The sequence below is a fragment of the Heterodontus francisci genome, chromosome 32, assembly GCF_036365525.1.
Source record: "Heterodontus francisci isolate sHetFra1 chromosome 32, sHetFra1.hap1, whole genome shotgun sequence".
Taxonomy (NCBI): Eukaryota; Metazoa; Chordata; class Chondrichthyes; order Heterodontiformes; family Heterodontidae; genus Heterodontus; species Heterodontus francisci.
The window spans coordinates 17,263,257-17,285,607 of NC_090402.1; the positions used below are offsets into that span (position 1 = coordinate 17,263,257).

General features: G+C 42.1%; 1 protein-coding gene across 1 annotated transcript in view; it reads left to right on the top strand.

Moving 5' to 3' along the window:
- LOC137347672 (ras-related protein Rab-14) overlaps positions 1–22,351 on the top strand; it is a 42,538-nt gene that overhangs the window by 17,731 nt on the left and 2,456 nt on the right. Inside the window, exons 3-7 of the mRNA XM_068012349.1 lie at positions 265–318; positions 7,734–7,911; positions 14,446–14,512; positions 15,331–15,418; positions 22,119–22,149. Of these exons, the coding sequence (XP_067868450.1) occupies positions 265–318; positions 7,734–7,911; positions 14,446–14,512; positions 15,331–15,418; positions 22,119–22,149 (418 nt within the window). The remainder of the gene's footprint in view (positions 1–264; positions 319–7,733; positions 7,912–14,445; positions 14,513–15,330; positions 15,419–22,118; positions 22,150–22,351) is intronic.

Consider the following 22,351-nt stretch of genomic DNA (forward strand, 5'->3'; position numbering starts at 1 on the left):
AATGCAATCAGTACCAAAAACTCTGAAATCAAAATTAACACCTTTTGTAGAACTTCTGGCTAAATCCCTGTCCTGCATACCTTCCTAAAGAATTACTAGCAGATGTGTTTGGAATAGAAGCAGGAAGATGGGATTTCCAGAAAGGATGACTAATTTAGATTTAGAGCAAAAAGGTTATGAACAGAGGCAGCTAAATGAAAATCTTATTTTAAAGTTGATTTTAATCCTTTTCATGACTGATTATAAGATTTCTTTTTACAACAGGAGACATGGGCGTAGGGAAGTCATGCTTGCTTCATCAATTTACGGAAAAGAAATGTAAGTAAATGCCCTGGAAATCAATTGTCCAAACACAAGTGAAAGGTCTTTACTGAACAGTGACTGCAGAGTTGATGCAAAGAATTAACTGACTTATTCCAGCATCCCAAGCTCAATTTTTATGTGTTGCAATCTGCTTTACATTTTTTAATCCTATTTAAAATGAGGGGAAATAGCGTTGCGTCACTTTTTAATAAAAAAAAACAAAGCTGCTATTAGTCGTGGGAGATTTCCCAATATGTGTTGCTGTCAGTATTTTGAGTCCCTGTTTATGCACAGCTAGAAAATCAATAATTCTTTTATAATTGAGGAGACAAGGGTCTCAGTAACGATTGCATGCAAAACTGGTGTGCCTGCACGACATCTTCTGTAATAAAGTTACTTTTCATTGTAAATGCTGCTATTTAATTGTACGTACACATTGATCCCACGTGATAAATTTTGGTAGTTGAGCTCTTGTTGCAACAGTGCCAGTCAAGTCAGCGACTCTAAATTAGTAACAACCGACAAAGATAAAATTTTCATCCTGTCACTCGAGGATTTGAACCAGAGTCCAAGCGCTGATCTGTCAAGTGACAGGCTGGCTCACAGCTCCCATGCTACATACACCTGCCTGTGATTCCAGACACGCATCCGTCCCCACAACATTGAATTGAAAATATAATAGCATTAAAAATGGGGATGAAAAGATCATAAATCACAAGAAGTCTCTTTTTTAAAAAAAAAAATCTGATTTCACCAGATGTTTACTTGTCTAAGTGGTAACACTCTTGCCTCTAAATCACAAGGTTGAGTTCAAGCCCCATTCCAGGACTGAGCACGTAATGTGACATTTCAGTACAGTACTGTGCCCTTTCTCAGATGAGTGGTTAAAAGGAGACATTTCCTGTTTAAATGGACATAAAAATTCTAATAAGGCGCGCAGAAATTCTTCTGTTTTGGCCAGCATTGCCCTCTTGGCTGATGCCCCAAAAATGGATTGTATGTCATTTATTCTTGTGCTATTTGCGAGACCTTGAGATGGCATTCTCAGGAGAGCAAATTTTAGATCTACCTCCTGTCTGCCATCCACTTTGAGTTAATTTGAAAATTCCAAACTGTGATCTTATAAGTTATGCAGAATCTAATGGTGATAACTGATATATTGTTTATGTCTATCTTGTGTCAGAAATCCTTATCAGTAGGTTGTCATTATTTACTTTGGGGTTTTGAAGTTTTTTTGCATTAGATGCTTTTTAAGTGCTCTGGTGGCCTAGAAAGGATCACACAATAGAATATAAACTGTTTGTCTATACATTATACTGAATTGTTGCAGAATAATTTCATCCAGTTTATTTGAATGATTCTTTGGCTTATGATGTATCCTGTGTTTTCCAGGATGTACGAATGAGGAAATAGAGTGAATGTTGTTCAATCAATTGTCTGTCTTCTGCATGAAGCTGTTGCATGTCATTTTTCTTCCCATTCCCTGAAAAGAGAGCTTTTAGTTAGCACACCTGAGCTAACTGGTACTGGGTAATGAACCCGGCCAAGTGTTAGATTTAGATGTAGGTGAGCACTTTGGTGATAGTGATCACAATTCGGTTAGGTTTACCTTAGCGATGGGCAGGGACAGGTATATACCGCAGGGCAAAAATTATAGCTGGGGGAAAGGAAATTATGATGCGATTAGGCAAGATTTAGGATGGGGAAGGAAACTGCAGGGGATGGGAACAATCGAAATATGGAACTTATTCAAGGAGCAGCTACTGCGTGTCCTTGATAAGTATGTACCTGTGAGGCAGGGAGGAAGTTGTCGAGCGAGGGAGCCGTGGTTTACTAAAGAAGTTGAAGCGCTTGTCAAGAGGAAGAAGAAGGCTTATGTTAGGATGAGACGTGAAGGCTCAGTTAGGGCGCTTGAGAGTTACAAGCTAGCCAGGAAGGATCAAAAGGGAGAGCTAAGAAGAGCAAGGAGAGGACACGAGAAGTCATTGGCAGATAGGATCAGGGAAAACCCTAAGGCTTTCTATAGGTATATCAGGAATAAAAGAATGACTCGAGTTAGATTAGGGCCAATCAAGGATAGTAGTGGGAAGTTGTGTGTGGAATCAGAGGAGATAGGGGCAGCGTTAAATGAATATTTTTCGTCAGTATTTACAGTAGAGAAAGAAAATGTTGTCAAGGAGAATACTGAGATTCAGACTACTAGGCTAGATGGGATTGAGGTTCACAAGGAGGAGGTGTTAGCAATTTTGGAAAGTGTGAAAATAGATAAGTCCCCTGGGCCAGATGGGATTTATCCTAGGATTCTCTGGGAAGCCAGGGAGGAGATTGCAGAACCTTTGTCCTTGATCTTTATGTCGTCATTGTCGACAGGAATAGTGCCGGAAGACTGGATGGTTGCAAATGTTGTCCCCTTGTTCAAGAAGGGGGGTAGAGACAGCCCTGGTAATTATAGACCTGTCAGCCTTACTTCGGTTGTGGGTAAAATGTTGGGAAAGGTTATAAGAGACAGGATTTATAATCATCTTGAAAAGGAATAGGGAGAGAGAGGAGTTGAACACGTGGCTGCAGGGATGGTGTAGGAGGGAGGGTTTTGGTTTCCTGGATAATTGGGGCTCTTTCTGGGGTAGGTGGGACCTCTACAAACAGGATGGTCTTCACCTGAACCAGAGGGGTACCAATATCCTGGGGGGGAGATTTGTTAGTGCTCTTCGGGGGGGTTTAAACTAAATCAGCAGGGGAATGGGAACCTAAATTGTAGTTCCAGTGTACAGGCTGTTGAGAGTAGTGAGGTAGGGGATAAGGTTACAGGGACGCAAGAGGGCACTGGCAAGCAAGAACTTGGTTTAAAGTGTGTCTACTTCAACGCCAGGAGCATCCGGAATAAGGTGGGTGAGCTTGCAGCATGGGTTGGTACCTGGGATCCTGATGTTGTGGCCATTTCAGAGACATGGGTAGAGCAGGGGAAGGAATGGATGTTGCAGGTTCCGGGATTTAGATGTTTCAGTAAGAACAGAGAAGAGGGTAAAAGAGGGGGGGGGGGTGTGGCATTGTTAATCAAGGAAAGTATTACAGCGGCAGAAAGGATGTTTGAGGACTCGTCTACTGAGGTAGTATGGGCCGAGGTTAGAAACAGGAGAGGAGAGGTCACCCTGTTGGGAGTTTTCTATAGACCTCCGAATAGTTCCAGAGATGTAGAGGAAAGGATAGCGAAGATGATTCTCGACAGGAGCGAGAGTAACAGGGTAGTGGTTATGGGGGACTTTAACTTTCCAAATATTGACTGGAAATACTATAGTTCGAGTACTTTAGATGGGTCTGTTTTTGTCCAGTGTGTGCAGGAGGGTTTTCTGACACAGTATGTGGACAGGCCAACCAGGGGCGATGCCACATTGGATTTGGTACTGGGTAATGAACCCGGCCAGGTGTTCGATTTAGATGTAGGTGAGCACTTTGGCGATAGTGATCACAATTCGGTTAGGTTTACCTTAGCGATGGGCAGGGACAGGTATATACCGCAGGGCAAGAATTATAGCTGGGGGAAAGGAAATTATGACGCGATTAGGCAAGATTTAGGATGTGTAGGATGGGGAAGGAAACTGCAGGGGATGGGCACAAACGAAATGTGGAGCTTATTCAAGGAGCAGCGAATGCGTGTCCTTGATAAGTATGTACCTGTCAGGCAGGGAGGAAGTTGTCGAGCGAGGGAGCCGTGGTTTACTAAAGAAGTTGAAGCGCTTGTCAAGAGGAAGAGGGCGGCTTATGTTAGGATGAGACGTGAAGGCTCAGTTAGGGCGCTTGAGAGTTACAAGCTAGCCAGGAAGGATCTAAAGGGAGGGCTAAGAAGAGCAAGGAGAGGACACGAGAAGTCATTGGTGGATAGGATCAAAGAAAACCCTAAGGCTTTCTATAGGTATATCAGGAATAAAAGAATGACTAGAGTTAGAACAGGGCCAATCAAGGATAGTAGTGGGAAGTTGTGTGCGGAATCAGAGGAGATAGGGGAAGCGTTAAATGAATATTTTTCGTCAGTATTTACAGTAGAGAAAGAAAATGTTGCCGAGGAGATTACTGAGATACAGCCTACTAGGCTAGATGGGATTGAGGTTCGCAAGGAGGAGGTGTTAGCAATTTTGGAAAGAGTGAAAATAGATAAGTCCCCTGGGCCAGATGGGATTTATCCTAGGATTCTCTGGGAAGCCAGGGAGGAGATTGCAGAGCCGTTGTTGATCTTTATGTTGTCATTGTCGACAGGAGTAGTGCCGGAGGACTGGAGGATAGCAAATGTTGTCCCCTTGTTCAAGAAGGGGAGTAGAGACAGCCCTGGTAATTATAGACCTGTGAGCCTTACTTCGGTTGTGGGTAAAATGTTGGAAAGGGTTATAAGAGATAGGATTTATAATCATCTTGAAAAGAATAAGTTCATTTGCGATAGTCAGCACGGTTTTGTGAAAGGTAGGTCGTGCCTCACAAACCTTATTGAGTTTTTCGAGAAGGTGACCAAACAGGTGGGTGAGGGTAAAGCCGTGGATGTGGTGTATATGGATTTCAGTAAGGCGTTTGATAAGGTTCCCCACGGTAGGCTATTGCAGAAAATACGGAAGTATGGGGTTGAAGGTGATTTAGAGCTTTGGATCAGAAATTGGCTAGCTGAAAGAAGACCGAGGGTGGTGGTTGATGGCAAGTGTTCATCCTGGAGTTTAGTAACTAGTGGTGTACTGCAAGGTTCTGTTTTGGGGCCACTGCTGTTTGTCATTTTTATAAATGACCTGGATGAGGGTGTAAAAGGGTGGGTTAGTAAATTTGCAGATGACACGAAGGTTGGTGGAGTTGTGGATAGTGCCGAAGGATGTTGTAGGGTACAGAGGGACATAAATAGGCTGCAGAGCTGGGCTGAAAGATGGCAAATGGAGTTTAATGCGGAGAAGTGTGAGGTGATTCACTTTGGAAGGAGTAACAGCAATGCAGAGTACTGGGCTAATGGGAAGATTCTTGGTAGTGTAGATGAGCAGAGAGATCTTGGTGTCCAGGTACATAACCTGGGTAGCAACTTTCAGGGATTTAATAGAGCTGTTAAGAAGGAATATGGTGTGTTAGCTTTTATTAGTAGGGGGATCGAGTTTCGGAGCCACGAGGTCATGATGCAGCTGTACAAAACTCTGGTGAGGCCGCACCTGGAGTATTGCGTGCAGTTCTGGTCACCGCATTATAGGAAGGATGTGGAAGCTTTGGAAAGGGTGCAGAGGAGATTTACTAGGATGTTGCCTGGTATGGAAGGAAGGTCTTACGAGGAAAGGCTGAGGGACTTGGGGTTGTTTTCGTTAGAGAGAAGGAGGAGGAGAGGTGACTTAATAGAGACATACAAGATAATCAGAGGGTTAGATAGGGTGGATAGTGAGAGTCTTTTTCCTCGGATGATGATGGCAAACACGAGGGGACATAGCTTTAAGTTGAGGGGTGAAAGATATAGGACAGATGTCAGAGGTAGTTTCTTTACGCAGAGAGTAGTAGGGGTGTGGAACGCCCTGCCTGCAACAGTAGTAGACTCGCCAACTTTAAGGGCATTTAAGTGGTCATTGGATAGACATATGGATGAAAATGGAATAGTGTAGGTCAGATGATCGGCGCAACATCGAGGGCCAAAGGGCCTGTACTGCGCTGTAATGTTCTAATTCTAATTATCAAGTTGAGTCACTTTGTAGTGGGAGATTAATCATTGATGGAATGATGTCCAATGCTGATCTGAAGAAATGCTGTCATTATAGTATGAGATGCAGGCCTGATTTGTACAGCAAAGGACAGGGGAGAAGCATTACAGCTGATATTAAGTAATGAATGTACTAATATATTGACATGGAGACCGAGAAGGACCTACAATTTGAGAAGAATTGTGATGGAAAACATGAGCCTTGCCAATAAAATAAGGAAAACTTATTTTTGATTATAACATTCCATTTCTGCCCCACCCTCCTCCCACATGTTCAGGAGCTAATGTGATCTTGTGAGCTGCTACTGGAACCTCTGCCAATGCCACAAGAGTTGGCTGCTTATAACTTCATTCCTCTTCTCCTTTCCTCTCCCCCCTCCCCAGCATTCTCAAAGTGCAGATGAAGGTTTAATTCCACCCAGCACCCTTCTATGAAAGCATGCATCATTTCACTGAACCATGATTAGGTGTTTCAACTTGTTTGTTCAGCAGAGATCATGTAATAAGCAATTGTGCTTTCAAGTATCTAACTCTGTATTTAAAACATAATAGGGTATTAGTTTCATAACCACAGTTTGTAATGGTGGGTTAACAATCTCTCAACTGAGTTGCAGGTGATAGAAGCAGGGCTGCAGAGTACAAAAATGCAGGGAGGAGCCAAAGGATGTGTTAGCTTGAGTTGCTGCTGTGATTTTCTGTTGCCTCCAGAATATCTTGAGTCTTCGGACTGGCTCATGTTGCAAAAGGAAGGAGCTAAAGAGTAGCAGAAGAAAGATATTCTTGAGTTTGTTCATGTATTATCAATGAACTTTGAAAACCAGGATTTTGCTTATGTATTTAATATTTTCCAAACCAACAACTCGCTTAGTTTATACTAGCAATCTGTCATTTAACATGCATGTTCAATTTAGGTGTTATACTTTATTACCTAAGGTGGGGAGAAGACAACACCATTGCATAATATGTTAAGCAACTACAATTTAAAAATAATTCATTTATGGTACTGTATTGATCAACTGACTGCCTCAAGGATTGGGTGCATCTGATGCACTTCACTGATTTTTAGATTTTGTTTTATTTGACCACCTGCCACCTCTGACCTGGCCTGCTATCTTTGCTGATCTCCTGTGATTGCTTATGCTAAGTTAGCATAAGCATGAAGCAACATTCACTCTTTCCATTCCCCACTTCTTCATCTTTTGCTCTGTTCAGGCCCCAAAATAACAGGTGATGCCCTGACATGTGCTTCAAGATCTCAAGTCGAGAAGGGGAGAAACTGACTGTGGAGAATTTCATATTTAAGCCTAAATCTTGCTACTCTAGAATGCTTTTTTAAAAAACATTTGTTTTCAATTCAAATTTCAGAGGAAGGATTACTGTACCTTTTTGAGACATTTAAATGTGACGCATCTGTAGCTGTCGTTTGTTGATTGAGACACCTGAGGAAAGATTAGGAGATCTGTTTTGGTTAAAATATAAAATGTGTGTTCTTGTGTATCAGCATGTACACACCACACCAAAACCAGAAAGCCAGATTTGCTATCTTGCTTTATTAATTGAGGCAATATGCAGAGATGGCTGAAGTTAATTTCGTGTAAACTTTCAGATTCAAGAAGAGCTGTGATTTTTGAGTAAATGTTTCAAAGCTAGGCTTTTAGTATGAAAAAGCTCCAGTAATAGAGATGCTCCTTTTCTTTTAAATAACAAAACTTTTCTTCCAACCTAGTTATGGCTGATTGTCCCCACACGATTGGGGTAGAGTTTGGAACCAGAATAATTGAAGTTAGTGGTCAGAAGATCAAGCTTCAGATCTGGGACACAGCTGGCCAAGAGCGATTTAGGGCTGTTACACGAAGTTACTACAGAGGTGCGGCTGGAGCTCTCATGGTCTATGATATCACCAGGTAATTATATGAAAACATTCATGATTTTGCTGTTGAAATATTTTTGGGCTCCAAATGGTAGTTGCTACTGATGATACCAGGTGATTTTAATGCTGCAGTTGTTTGCTGTAGTTAAAATTGTAATTGGGTTCACCTTAATCAGACTTTATTTTCAATTGTGATGTAGTATAATTTTGATATGCTAATCCAATTTTCCTGTTGATAGCTGATAGTCAGTTAACTCGGGGCTTCTTGAGGAATGTCAATTTGCAGTGCGATTCCAATTTGAGCACCGATACTTAACTGATCTCTGTGCACGTAAATAATCGAATATTGTTAGAATTTAGACTTTTCTACCCCTTTAATCTTTCCCCCCTGTATAAAATACTTTGCTCTCACCTATTCTGATCTAGCCTTGAGGATAGAAAAGATGAAGGGCTTGTTCATGGGTGCTGTCCATGCTCCTCTCCCATCAGCTGTTGAGAGATGGTGCGAGGCATATCAGTCGCTTCAACATAGCACTTCATCTGACTAAAGGCTAACTAAACTCCCCTGAAGCAGGTATATTCAAGTAGTGATAGCTCTTGCTTCTTGCAGTGTTATTACAGTGCTAGACTGTATCTGGAATATCCTCTTTAGGAGGTTTAATCTAAAGGATATATGGAAATGGTTTTGATAGATACCAACAGATCGGCTGGAATTTTTCATCTGGCGGGAGGCCCTGTCCACCCGTTCACTGGTGGCGAGCCCGCCTGTGCCAGGCCTGGGGAGCTGGACATGCCTTTAATTGGTCTTGGGCAGGACTTCTTCCTCCTTGAGGCACAAAGTGCTGGCCAATCGGTAGGGGTGGCCACTGCTGGGACTACACCCAGCCATTGGAGGAAGGGTGACCTGGGAAAGGAGGTAAGTTTTTAGGGCCTCGCTGGGGACAATTGATTGGGGGGGGAGGTGTTGGGCTTTGGGGGGGGGGGGGGCCTGCGTCGTGCACAGGGCACCTGATCAAGAGGGCCCTCCCAGCAGCTCACAAGAAGGCTGCTTGGTTTTACCAGGTGGTGGGCAGAGGCTCTTAAGTGCCAGTTAATTGGCCACTTAAGGGGCTTGATGGGCCTGGGGCGGGAGCACTGTTTCTTGCTGCCCCATGTAAGATTGCAGCAGGGGCAAAAGGGGATTGGAAATGCCTTCCTCCTCTCCCACCACCAGCTCACTCCTTTGTGGGGGGGTGGGGGGGCATAAAATTTTGGCCATGATCTCTTAATTGATTTAGAAATGCTTTCAGTCTTTTGGAAAACAAAATCGAGCTTTGTTCTTTTAATGTTAATTGGTTCAGTTTAAATATGTGGTTCATTTATATTGCCATGTTTCTGTCCTGTTTTTCTAAGCTCCTCCACTTAATGACTTGGAGTACCATGGGAAATCTCAGGATTCCTTTGGTACTTCACCCAAGTTGCCATTCTTTATTTACATCTAAATAGTAAGTGTCAAATCAACGGTTTGGCTAAGGCCAACCCCAATCTTTGACACTTCCAACAGGGATCTCTGGTTAGTGATCAGGACCAAGTAACCCTGACCAATTTTACGAACATGCTAATTAGGAGCTGAAGTAGGCCATTTGGCTGCACTAGCCTGCTCCACCATTCAATAAGATTATGGCTGATCTGTTTGTGTCTCGAATTCCATGCCCCTATCTACCCCATGTAACCTTAGATTCTTGTTTGGCAAGGGAATCAATCTTCCCTGCCTTAAAATTGTTCAATGATCGTACCTCCACCACCTTCTGAGGCAGAGAATTTCTCCTCATCTCTACCCTAAAAGGGGGGACCCCTAATTTTAAAACAGTGCCCCCCTAGTTCTGAGCTCTCCCACAAGAGGAAACATCCTTTCCACATCCACCTTGTCAAGACTATTCAGGATCTTGTATACTTCCATCAAGTTTCCCTTCTAAACTCCAGTGAAAACAAGCCCAGTCTGTTCAACCTTTCCTCCTAACACAACCCGCTCATTCCAGGTATCAATCTAGTAAACCTCCTCTGAACTGCCTCCAACGCATTTACATCCTTTTAAATAAGGAGACCAAAAGTGCACACTGTATTCACGTGGTCTCACCAATGCTCTGTATAATTGAAGCATAACCTCCATACTTTTATTTTCAATTCCTCTCATAGTAAAGGATAGCATTTCATTAGCTGCCTTTATTACTTGCTGTACCTGTATACTAACTTTTTGTGACTCATGCACTAGAACACCTAGATCCCTCTGCACCTCGGAGTTCTGCAGTCGTTCTCTGTTTAAGTAATACTCTGCCTCTTTATTCTTCCTGCTAAAGTGAACAATTTCACATTTTCTCACATTATACTCCCATCTGCCAGATTTTTGCCCACTCATTCAACCTATCCATATCAGTCTGCAAGCTCCTTATTTCCTCTTCACAACATACTTTCCTACCTATTTTTGTGTCGGCTGCAAATTTAGCTAACATGTCAACGCTCCCCTCATCTAAGTCATTGACATAAATTGTAAAATGTTGAGGCCCCAGCACAGACCCCTGTGGGATTCCACTCGTCACGTCCTGCCAATCAGAAAAGGATCTATTTATGCTTACTCTCCTGTTGCCAGCCAGCCAATCTTCTATCTATGCTAATATGTTACCCGCTACACCATGAGCTCCTACTTTACACAATAACCTTTTATGTGGCACCTTGTCAAATGCCTTCTGAAATCCAAGTACAGTATGTCAACGGGCTCCCCTTTATCCACTGCACATGTTACTCCAGTAAATTGGTTAACCACGATCTCCTTTCGCAAAGCCATGCTGACTATTCCTGATTTACCTTAGGTTTTTCTAAGTGCCGAACTATAGCCTCCTTAATCGATTTTAACACCTTCTCCATGCCAGACATCAAGTTAACTGTTTTCTGCCTCCACCCCCGCCCCCCCCCCCCCCCCCCCCCCCCCCCCCCCACTCCCTTGGATAGAGGGGATACATTTGCTATTTCCCAGTCTCATGGAACCTTTTCAGGATCTAGCAAATTTTGAAAAATTAACACCAACTCCTCTACCTCATTAGCCACCTCTTCTAAGACCCTAGGATGAAGCCCATCAGGACCTGGGGACTTGTCAGCCTGCAGCTCCATCAGTTTGGTCAGTAGCGTTTCCCTGGTGATTGTAATTTCAGCAAATTCCTCTCTTCCTTCCACTTCCTGATTTACAGCTATTACTGGAATGTGTTTTCTATCCTCAATAGTGAAGACAGAAGCAAAATATTTGTTCATTGCATCTGCCATTTCCTTATCTACTATTATCTCTCCATCCTCACTCTAGAGGACCAACGCTCACTTTACTTTTCTTTTTCCTTTTTAAATATTTGTAAAAACTCTTGCTATCCATTTTTACATTTCTAGCTAGCTTCCTCTCGAACTCTAATTTCTTTCTCCTGATTTAACGTTTTAGTCATTCTCTGCTGTTCTTTATATTCTGACCAATCATCTGACCTGCCACTCATCTTTGCGCAATTATATGCCTTTTTTGATGCTGTCCTTAACTTCTTTAGTTAACCACGGATGGTGGGTCCTCCCTGTAGAATTTTTCTTGTGTTCTGAAATATCCCCTTGAATGTCTGCCACTGCTTCTCTGATCTATCTCTGAGCCTAGTAACTCCATTCACTTCACTTCAGCTAGCTCAGCTTTCGTGCTCACATAGTTGCCCTTATTTAAGTTTAAAATAGTCTTAGACTCGCTCTTCTCTTTCAAACTGGATGTAAAATTCAATCATTGTGGTCGCTGCTATCTAGAGGTACCTTTACTCTGTCATTTTACACAATACCAAGTCTAATATAACCTGCTCTCTGGTTCCAGAACGTGCTGCTCTAAAACTGTCTCGAACATTGGGACGGTGCAGTGGTTAGCACCGCAGCCTCATAGCTCCAGCGACCCGGGTTCAATTCTGGATACTGCCTGTGTGGAGTTTGCAAGTTCTCCCTGTGTCCGCGTGGGATTTCACTGGGTACTCCGGTTTCCTCCCACAGCCAAAGACTTGCAGGTTGATAGGTAAATTGGCCATTATAAATTGCCCCTAGTATAGGTAGGTGGTAGGGGAATATAGGGACAGGTGGGGATGTGGTAGGAATATGGGATTAGTGTAGGTTTAGCATAAATGGGTGGTTGATGGTCGGCACAGATTCGATGGGCCGAAGGGCCTGTTTCAGTGCTGTATCTTTAAATTTAAAAAAATTAAATTCTATGAACTCCTCATCTAGGCTACTATTGCCAATCTGAATTTTCCAGTTTGTGTAGATTAAAATCACCCATGATTACTGCTGTCCCTTTATCACAAGCATCCAATATTTCTTCTTGAATACTTCATCCTACATTGTGCTTACTGTTAGGGGGCCTGCAGACCACTCCCACTAGTGACTTCTTTCCCCTACTATTCCTCATCTCCACCCAAACCGATTCTACATCCTGATCATCTGAACCAAGGTCATCTCTAACAATTGCACCAATGTCATCCTTAATTAACAGTGCTACCCCTCCACCTTTACCCAGCTTCCTATTCTTCTTGAACGTCTCATACCCTTCAATATTCAGGACCCAATCCTTGTCATCCTCCAGCCACGTCTCCGTAATGGCCATCAGTTTGTCTACTTTATGAATGCTATGTGCATTCAGATACTGAGCCTTTAGTTTTGTCTTTTTGTTATCTTTGTAACATTTGGTCTTGTCTGTTGGTGTTCTCTGTCCCTTCCTGCCTTTCTCTGACCTTCATTTCCCATATTACTATTCTGTTCTCCCCACTTGAATGGCTTCCTGTACCACAGTGTCATGGCCAGTCTGCTCTTCCACCTTGCAGATCTCACTTTCATCCGCACAGGTTGAGAGCACCTCAAACCTGTTTGACAACTGCAAAGTCTGAGGCTCCTCCACTACTGTCTGCTTGGTCCCTTGACCTGCCTCACTCACGGTCACATCTTCCTGTCCCTCACTGCAGACCAAAACAGATGACCCTGTTCCAAGAGGTGTGACCATCTTTTGGAACAAAATGTCGAGGTATTTCTTCCCCGCGCCATGTTTTGCAGTATGGGCTTCCAGATCCGTAATCCTGATCTGAAATTCCACTAGCTCCTTGTACTGTTTGCAGACCTGTTTGCCCTGGATCGCCTTGGCATCTAAAAGCTCCCACATACCACAGCTGCAACGTAATGCCGGTCTGCCATTGTTACTTATGCTATTAGTTAATTCACTTTAATTACTTAATCACTTTCTTAATTAACTCTTACGGTTTCCCAGTCTGCTAAGCTTAACTAGTATTACCAAATAAAAGCTTTACAATTTCTAAAATTGCTTGAGTTTTGAAAGATAAAATGATAAGACACTCTCAACCAATCACCTACCTTGGAGTCAAAGGATGAAGACTCAACAGCTGCTGGAGGCTGAAAGAAAAAGTGATTCCTGACTACGCTGGCCGCCACTGACGTCATCAGGTTGCGCCGCGGTGCGCGCATGCGCAGATGGGCTCCTGCTCTCTCTGCATGCGCGGCGTTCCGGCCTGCCAGGACTGGTTAGCGCATGCGCCGATGTCATCGCGTGACCTCTGCTTCACTCAGCTACCCCACCCCCCCCCCCCGGCTGCTCTCTCCGGCGCCCACTCGCTCGCGCTCTCACTCCGGCCATTGTATGCTGCTGTGTGTTAGGTTGCCTCCATGTAATTATTTGAGCAGCGCCATCTTTAGTCCTGGCAGCTGCCTAAAGTCGCAGACTGACATTTAAGTGGCACATGTTGCATTTGTGCATGTGCCACAGCAGCGCCACCTAGCAGTAGCGTTGTCAGCAAATGCAGCCAAAAGGAAAAGGAGCCCTTCTTTCACCCTCTGCACAGAGTTCCCATGTGTACCAAATTCCAGCTTCACCCTGGCAATGTCTCACTGCAGCAACTGTCTCCTCACTGCATCTCCTTACTGCCTTTATTTTCCAAGAGTGCTGAGATCCATTATAATATTACCTTTGTCCTTGCTTAGGTCAGCTAGCTCAATACTGATCAGAACCTATGACCTTTTCTAGTGAGTTTAGTGCAGCTGTGCTTAAAGTCGAGCAACTGGTTTTGTGGGGGGGGGGGGGGGCTTGTTTAACAAAGCAAAAAGTACAGAGGGGCTAAAGCTGCAATGTAAGCATATAATTTTAGCTTGTGACATTGTGCTGTGTGTTTCAGAGACTATTACTGTAGCATGTCTCCAGTTTGGTATGGCATGCATGATTACTGGCTGAGAGCAATAAACTTCAAGATGTCTCCAGTTTGTGAGGTGTGCATGATTACTAGCTACAAGGGGTAATGCTAAAGTCTGTGTGCATCAGATATATTGGCATGATGTCTCAGTTAAGCATTCATGTATTAAATTCTCCTTTTTAAATTCCTATTGGACAAGCAAAAGGCTACACATATTAACTTTTTAAAGGGCCTTCTCTGACTGCAGCATTTGAAATGTGCTTTTGATCTGTGAAATTGAAAAATGATTATGTGCTAATTGCAATTCCCTGTGTGAATTGTTCTATTCTGTTTTCCAGGAGAAGTACTTACAACCACCTTAGTAGCTGGCTTACAGACGCAAGAAACTTAACTAATCCAAATACTGTAAGTTATGTTTGTAAAAGGTGTGCATCTTAAGAGTTAGAGAATTAAAAGAACGACCTGAAAGCAGCTCAAGATTCTTGTGCTTTGCGCTTTAAGATTTTCTTTTAGCGTTCAACTTTTGGTGAGCTTACAAAGCATCTGCAATTGAATTTGACAGGAGGCCCATTCAGATTTTGAGAACAGAATGGGGCATGTTTTGGGCAGCCAGCTATTGGCACGGAAAAATGAGGATGCCTTTAGGTAAAATATCCCCATTGCATAAGTTACTGAGTTTTCAACTTCTAAGTTTTAAACTAGCCAAACACCAAAGGAGCTTGATGCACATATAGTGAATGTTTGTTAGAATGAAAATATGTCGAAGCATTGCAAGCAAAATTTTAGGGATGAGAAACCACTCTGGCGGCAGAACCTGTAATGTGCTTGCCATCTCCCTAGTCCAAATGCATACTGTAAACTGTATGCAAAACTGATGTTAATTGGAAAATATTATGAACTTAAATTATTTTTATCTGGTCATGTTCACTGTGGCTGCAGGAATGTATACTGAACATTCCTGTCACTAGAAATGCTGCAGTTTGTTTGCTTGGCAACTTGTGTACTTAATTTTTATAGTATAGTTCAACTACAGCATTGCTTTTTGTTATGGTTGTAAACTGCAATCGGTACATCTGTTTAAAGCCAAAATTTTAACCAAGCAAGCCTCCAGTTTGTAGTGCTGTCACTTTGGTTTTGCAGCACTCAAACCAACTTGGACAGATTAAAATGATGGTGGAATATGGTGGAAATCAGCATTCTATAATTGTTTTCTGTTCACACAGGTGATTATTCTTATAGGAAATAAAGCAGATCTAGATGCTCAACGAGATGTAACGTATGAAGAAGCCAAGCAGTTTGCTGAAGAAAATGGTAGGTTTCCTGACTACAGAACATATAAAAATCAGCATGCTAACAATATAGAGTTCTGTTGAGGTGCTCTAAATTCAGTAACATGATCTGAATAATTTCTTTCTGGGCAAGAGGAATGAAGTATGAGATATACTGAAATGCTCCATTACTCCTTAACCTCCTGCAAAGGAGAGGTCCAGACAAGGTATCTTGGTTTGAGTGGAGCTGTATGGTACAAGTCTGAATGGTGTCTTGTCACACCCCTCCATGATGTAGCATAAAATTCAATAGAATATGCTTCTCTTTCAATGCCTTTTTATGTTGACATCATTAATATCCACTTCAGAGTTGGTGAATATCCCACTTTTGAAAAATTAATAGCAATTTTTCTCATTGCTACTGGCACACTTCAGTGGGTTGAGGTGTTTTGTACTTTGCCTTTTAGTCGTTGCACCTTCATGCTGGTGTCCTCTCTATCCAGGTAATAGTCTAGAAAGTAAAGGTATGGCATGAACCCTCAGCCCTATGGAATGCACACCCTGTGCCATTTGGGAGATCTTGGACGCCTGTGATCCAGATGATCACGTGTGCAGGAAGTGTCACCAGGTAGAGCTGCTTGAGCTCCACGTTTTGGAGGGGATGGTAGCATAGTGGTTATATTACTAGTCTAGTAATCCAGAGGCTTTGACTAATGCTGTGGAGACATGAGTTCAAATCCCACCACAGCAGCTGGGGAATTTAAATTAATTAATCTGAAATAAAAACTCCAGTCTCATAATTTATGAAACTACTGGATTGTCATTAAAAACCCATCTTGTTCACTAATCTCCTTCGGGGAGGAAATCTGCCACCCTTACCTGGTGTGGCCTACAAGCAACTCCAGACCCACAGCAATGTGGTTGACTTTTAACTGCTCTCTGAAATGGCCTAGCACGCTGCTCTGTTTAAGGGCGATTAGGGATGGGAAATAAATGCTGGCCTTGCCAGTGATGCTCACATCTCAAGAACAAATAAACAAAAAACCTGGCAGACAGGCCATGAAAGTAAAAGCCCATAGAATCCAAGGCAAAGTGGCAAGTTGGATCCAAAATTGGCTGAGGCAGGAAGCAAAGGGTAAATTTCAATTGGGTATTTTTGTGACTGGAAGGCTGTATCCATTGGCATTCCGCAGGGCTCCGTACAAGGTCCCTTGCATTTTGTGGTATGTATCAATGATTTGGACTTAAATGTAGGGGGTATGAGTAAGAAGTTTGCAAATGATATAAAAATTGATTGTGTGGTTAATAATGAAGCGAGCTGTAGACTGCAGGATGATATCAAAGGACTAGGCAGGTGGGTGGAACAGTGGCAAATGGAGTTCAATCTGGCGAAGTGAGAGGTCATGCATTTGGGGAAGGCTAACAAGGCAGGAAATATACAATAAATGGTAGGATACCGAGAAGTGTAGAGGAACAGAGGGACTTTGGAGTGCATGTTCACAGATCCCTGAAGGTGGCTGGGCAGGTAGATAAGTGGCCAAGAAGGCATATGCGATACTTGCCTTTATTAGTTGAGGCATAGAATCGAAGAGCTTGGAGGTTATGCTGGAACTGTATAAAATACTAGTTAGGCCACAGCTGGAGTGCTGCATGCAGTTTTGGTCACTGCACTATAGGAAAGGTGTGATTATCCTAGGGAGGGTATCGAGGAGATTTAAAAGGATATTACCAGAATTGAAGAATTTTAATTGAAAGTTTGAATAAGCTAGGGTTTTCTTTGGATCCGAGGGGGCTGAGGGGAAACCTAATTGAAGTGTATAAAATTGAGGGGTCTAGATACAGTGGATAGAAAGGTCCTATTCCCATTGGTTGAGGGGTCCATAACCAGGAGGTTTTGAGGGGAATTTTTTTTCGCCCAGATGACGTTGGGGATCAGGAACTCACTGCCTGAAAGGGTCATGAAGGCATAACATTTTAACATTTTTAAAAGTACTTGGACATGCACTTGAAGTGCTGTAAGTTAAAGGCTATGGACAAAGCTGGAAAGTAAGATTAGGCTGGATGTCTAAATGCCAGCTACTGCAGACATGATGGGCCGAATGGCCTCCTTCCATGCTGCTTTTGTTTCTATCAGGGCATATCCTTTAATGCATTGGTCTTGCTGTGAATTCAGAAATCTAAAAGTAGTGCAGGTTTTATTTTTGTTTTCCCTTTTCCCTTAGTAAGGCAATTTACACACACATTACGTGCATAAAAAGGAAGATTTCAAATACGGCTGTGCAAGTAAATTCCCTGCCTCCCTCCCTCTGCTTTGACTGTATTCATTGCAAACTTTTTTTTAATGGGTGTTAAGTGCTTGATCTCAATCTAGGGAAGCCTCAGAAGTAGAACTCCGGTTCATATGTGATGCTGCAATGGCCGAGTAGTCAGCTTTGCTATTTTGCAGAGGTCAGTTGTTTCACCAGCTCCTTCAGCAACTCTAGTGCCTCCCTGTGGTTGGCTTCAGAATAACATTTGGAAGTAGGTGACCTACCTTTTCAACTGGAATGATGCACGGCATGAGATTATGCAAACCAGTGGTGAAGAGAAGAAAAGGGAGTCTGCAATAAAATAAAGCATTTCTTGCTAATATACATTGTACTGCTCCATCCTTTCAACTGTTATCAATTGTAGAAAGAGGGCTGTAATGATCTGATGCTTCTCGTCCTGATTTCTTCTGGTTCTAGATATCCGACATTGAAAGCAGACTCAACTTTTTTACAATTCCACTGAATCGTTACTTTTCAATGAAGGAAGTTGCTTGGCTCCTGCGCCACAGTATATATTATATCAGACTGAAAAGAGGAAGTGAACATAGTGGTTTTGTAACTTGTGGATTAGGAAGATGGCAGTTTGATAAAGTGGAATGGGAAATTATGATTAGCTTGAAATGTTTCAGGCATAGTTATGCTGTTACTGTTCTGAGGTTAAACTTTGAACAGTCCCTTTTTTAAAAAAAAATTACATCTCCAAGGAAAATGTGAAACTGCTTTGAATAACTTATGAAATAGCGAATGGGTGAAGAAGTATTGCTGTGATTTTACTTGGTCTTGGAGAGCCTTTCTAAGTATGACTTGCTGCTGGAATAAGTTTATCCATTGGACATTGCACAATAAAGTAGCCAAATATATCTAGGGAATGGTTTGTATTAAAGTTTATTACAGAAATTGAATCATCAGTTAAGATTATCTAGGGTCCACTGTCGGCATGAGATTCCACAGTGTATGCATTAAAGGATTTGGTTCCATTCCATTCTCCAGCACAGCATTACTTATCAAAGATCTGGTTATAATTAAACCCAGACCATGCAGAACGAATAGTGAATGGAATATGCTCAGGATATGAGCCTTAGTAAAAATTTCCACTGTATCAAGCCACAATGTATAGTGACAGCTTTAACTGTATAACATTGATATTTACTGAATAGAAGGCTGTTTGGCCGTGGCATATAGTCGAACAATCCAAAACTGATCTTGTATCTTCCTCGGCTTCAAATATTTATTCAGTTTTCCCTTAAATCCATTGGTCTGCCGAAACCACTCCCTATAGCAAAATATTCTACACTCCTAAAACCCGTATGCATAAGGACATTTGTTTCAACAACTTCTTTCTTCACTGACTACACTGCAGACCCTTGACATTGACACCTTCCCCTGCCCTCCCCCCCCCCCCCCCCCCCCGCCCAAAAAAGCAGGAATAGTCTGTCCCTATTAATCTTATCAAACTCTCTCTTTCATAATTTTAAAAACTTCTATTGAATCTCCTCTTGGCCTTCTCTGCTGCAGTGGAAATAGTCCCAATATTTTTATTTCCAGCACTTCCTGTTTTTAATTACTCAGCAGTTCTGGCAGCATCTGTGGTGAGAGAAGCAGAGTTAACGTTTCAGGTCAGTGGTCTTTCATCAGAACTGGCAAAGGTTAGAAATGTAATTGGTTTTAAGCAAATAAAGTGGTGGGTGTGGGAAAAGGGAAGGTGTGTGATAGGAAAGAGGGCTGGAGAGATTAACTGACAAGGAGGTCATGGGGCAAAGGCAAAGAGCGTGCTAATAGTGTGGTGAAAGACAAAGCATTAGTGTAGAGGGAGTGTTAATGACAGAATAATGAGCTGCCCTAGCCAAAAGCACAAACATAGAAAAAACCAGTAGGCAGGCACATGGCAAAAATAAATATGGAATAAAATAAAAGTAAGGGTCAGTCGTGCTCTGAAATTATTGAACTCCGTGTTCAGTCTGGTACATAAGAACCATAACTAGGAGCAAGAGTTGGCAATTCAGCCCCTCGAGCCTGCTCCGCCATTCAATATGATCATGGCTGATCTCATCTCTGGCTCAACTCCACTTTCCTGCCCGTTCTCCATAACCCTTCAACCCATTACTAATTAAAAATCTGTCTATCTCAAATTTATTCAATGTCCCGGCATCCACCGCATTCTGGGGTAACCCTTTGAGAGAAGTAATTTCTCCTCATCTCTGTTTTAAATCTGCTATCCCTTATCCTAAGACTATGACCTCTTGTTCTAGATTGCCCCACAAGAGGAAACATCCTCTCTACGTGTACTTTGTGAATCCCCTTAATTATCTTATATACCTCAATTAGATCTCCTCTCATTCTTCTGAACTCCAGAGAGTAAAGGCCTAAACTGCTCAATCTCTCTTCATAAGACAAACCCCTCATCTCTGGAATCAATCTAGTGAACCTCCTCTGAACTGCCTCTGATGCAGCTACATCCCTCCAAGTAAGGGACCAAAACTGTGTACAGTACTCCAAGTGCGGTCTCACTAATGCCTTGTACAGTTGCAGCAACACTTCCCTACTTTTATACTCTCTTCCTTTAGCAATAAATGCCAAAATTCCATTTGCCTTCCTTGTTACCTGCTGTACCTGCATACTAGTTTTCTACGATTCATGCACAAGGACACCCAGATCTTCCTGCACCGAAGCACTCTGAAATTTCTCTCTATTTATTTAGGTAGCCCATTTAAGGGCAGTTCTAGTAAGCCTGAAAAGTTTCCTTATTTTCATTATTTACCCACCAGTCTGCAGAGACTAATGCCACTTTTTTATTGTGGTTTAGATGACTTCCATTTATAGAACCAAATACTGTATAACTTGACATGCTGACTTCACACTTCACAGATTGGATAATGTAAAATTCAGTTCATATTTGTGCCAATGCCTTGGTTGGATCGATTACTTTTCATTTAAAAATGGAACTCTACTTCAGCAAGAGTCAGTGCCTTTCGGAAGAGTGAAAAACTGGAAAGAGAAAGATATGTGATAATCCCAAAGCTGTTTGATATCATTTGAGTGTATCCAGGCTGCAGTTCCTAATACTAAATGACTTCAAAGTTGTAGATACAGATGCTTATTAAAGATTTCAGAACGTCTGAGGAAGGAACATAGGAACAGGAGTAGGCCATTTAGACCTGCAAGCCTATTCTGCCATTCAATGAGGTCATGCCTGATCTATGACCCAACTTCGTATACCTGCCTTTGTCCCGTATATGTTAATACCTTTTTGGCTTTCTCTCCTATCCTGTAAGTCAGTAATGAATGTAGTGAATAGTTGAGGCCCTAAAACAAATGTTTGTGGGACATCACTTGTTATATCCTACCAATTAGAGCACCTGTCCAATATCCTGACTCAGCCTCCTGTCACTCAGCTGATATCCTAACCAGGCCAATAAGTTGCCTTTAATTCCATGAACAAGGAGCAGGATTTGTTTGGTGGAAGTGGATTGGATTGTGAGGGACTTTCTCTAAGAACTAGAAAGCCATTTTCTGATGCAGTCAAGAGGATAGGCCTGTAATTTTTTGGTGACTATTGATGCTTTTGTGTGGGTAATGGTTGACACCCAGAACATTAAATCCTCTCTCTCTCTTCCCTCAGAGCTATAATGCTGTTTCTGTTAACACTGGATGCTCCTTATGTGCAATCCAAATATTCGAACTGTTTTTTAAGCAAAAATTCCTGCTTTTTTTTTTAAGTAGTCCAACCGTCACCACATGCATTTTCAAATTGTGGTCGGTTGTGGTTCCATTGCTAAGCTGTCTTTTTTATTTAAACCGATTAAAATAGGAAGCTGGTCTTTTGGTATTTGAGAAGTTTAGATTGAAAACCTGTAATTGGAGCAAATATTGGTTTCTTGTGAAAGACCCAGATCATCGAATTGTATTTACAATTTGGTGTGGCTAATCTTCATACTGTAAATTGGTCCACTTATAAATGTTTTGTGGGTGGGGAGAAGAACTGCTGTCAAAAGGGCAAGACCACCCATTTTGTAACATTTATAAACTTAAGCTAGTAGTGTGGAATGCTGTTTTGTCCTGTTGCATCTCTTCCACAAGAAATGACAGTGCAAATTGGGAGTTGGACTTTCATGTCACTCTTGAATCCACTAACATTAAGTAATGAGACCTCCTGTTCCACCTTCCAATGTGTAGTATCTTGTTTTGTACAGCGTCTGGCCTCAGACTAGTATTGTTGGATAAGTGCTGCTGAAGAGTAGAATCATTCCTTTATAACTGCAAGATGGCATTGAGGGTTCAGAACAAGGTTGTGGCTTAACATTTAATTATGGGATTTGGATACATTTGCTGAATTGATCTGTGGTCCTTGCAAGCATTTGAAGTTTAATTTTGTAATCTCAAGTCTTGTAGGTAGAACTTTTTCTGCTTCTAAAATTTTACTTTATTTTACTACAGGTCTGCTATTCCTTGAAGCAAGTGCAAAAACGTAAGTGTATTTCTTCAGTCGCTGCAAGCAAACTTCGTTCCTGGGTCTTTGTGAATAATGCCAAGTAAATTTCATGAGTAAGAGTGTACGGCTTTGGTTAAAAATGACTGACTTCACGTGTGATTTTCTTGCTGTTCCTGTCTTAAGCTGTAGTATGTCAGAGGTGTCATTTCTTAACTTCATTGAAAGCAAATCTCATTCT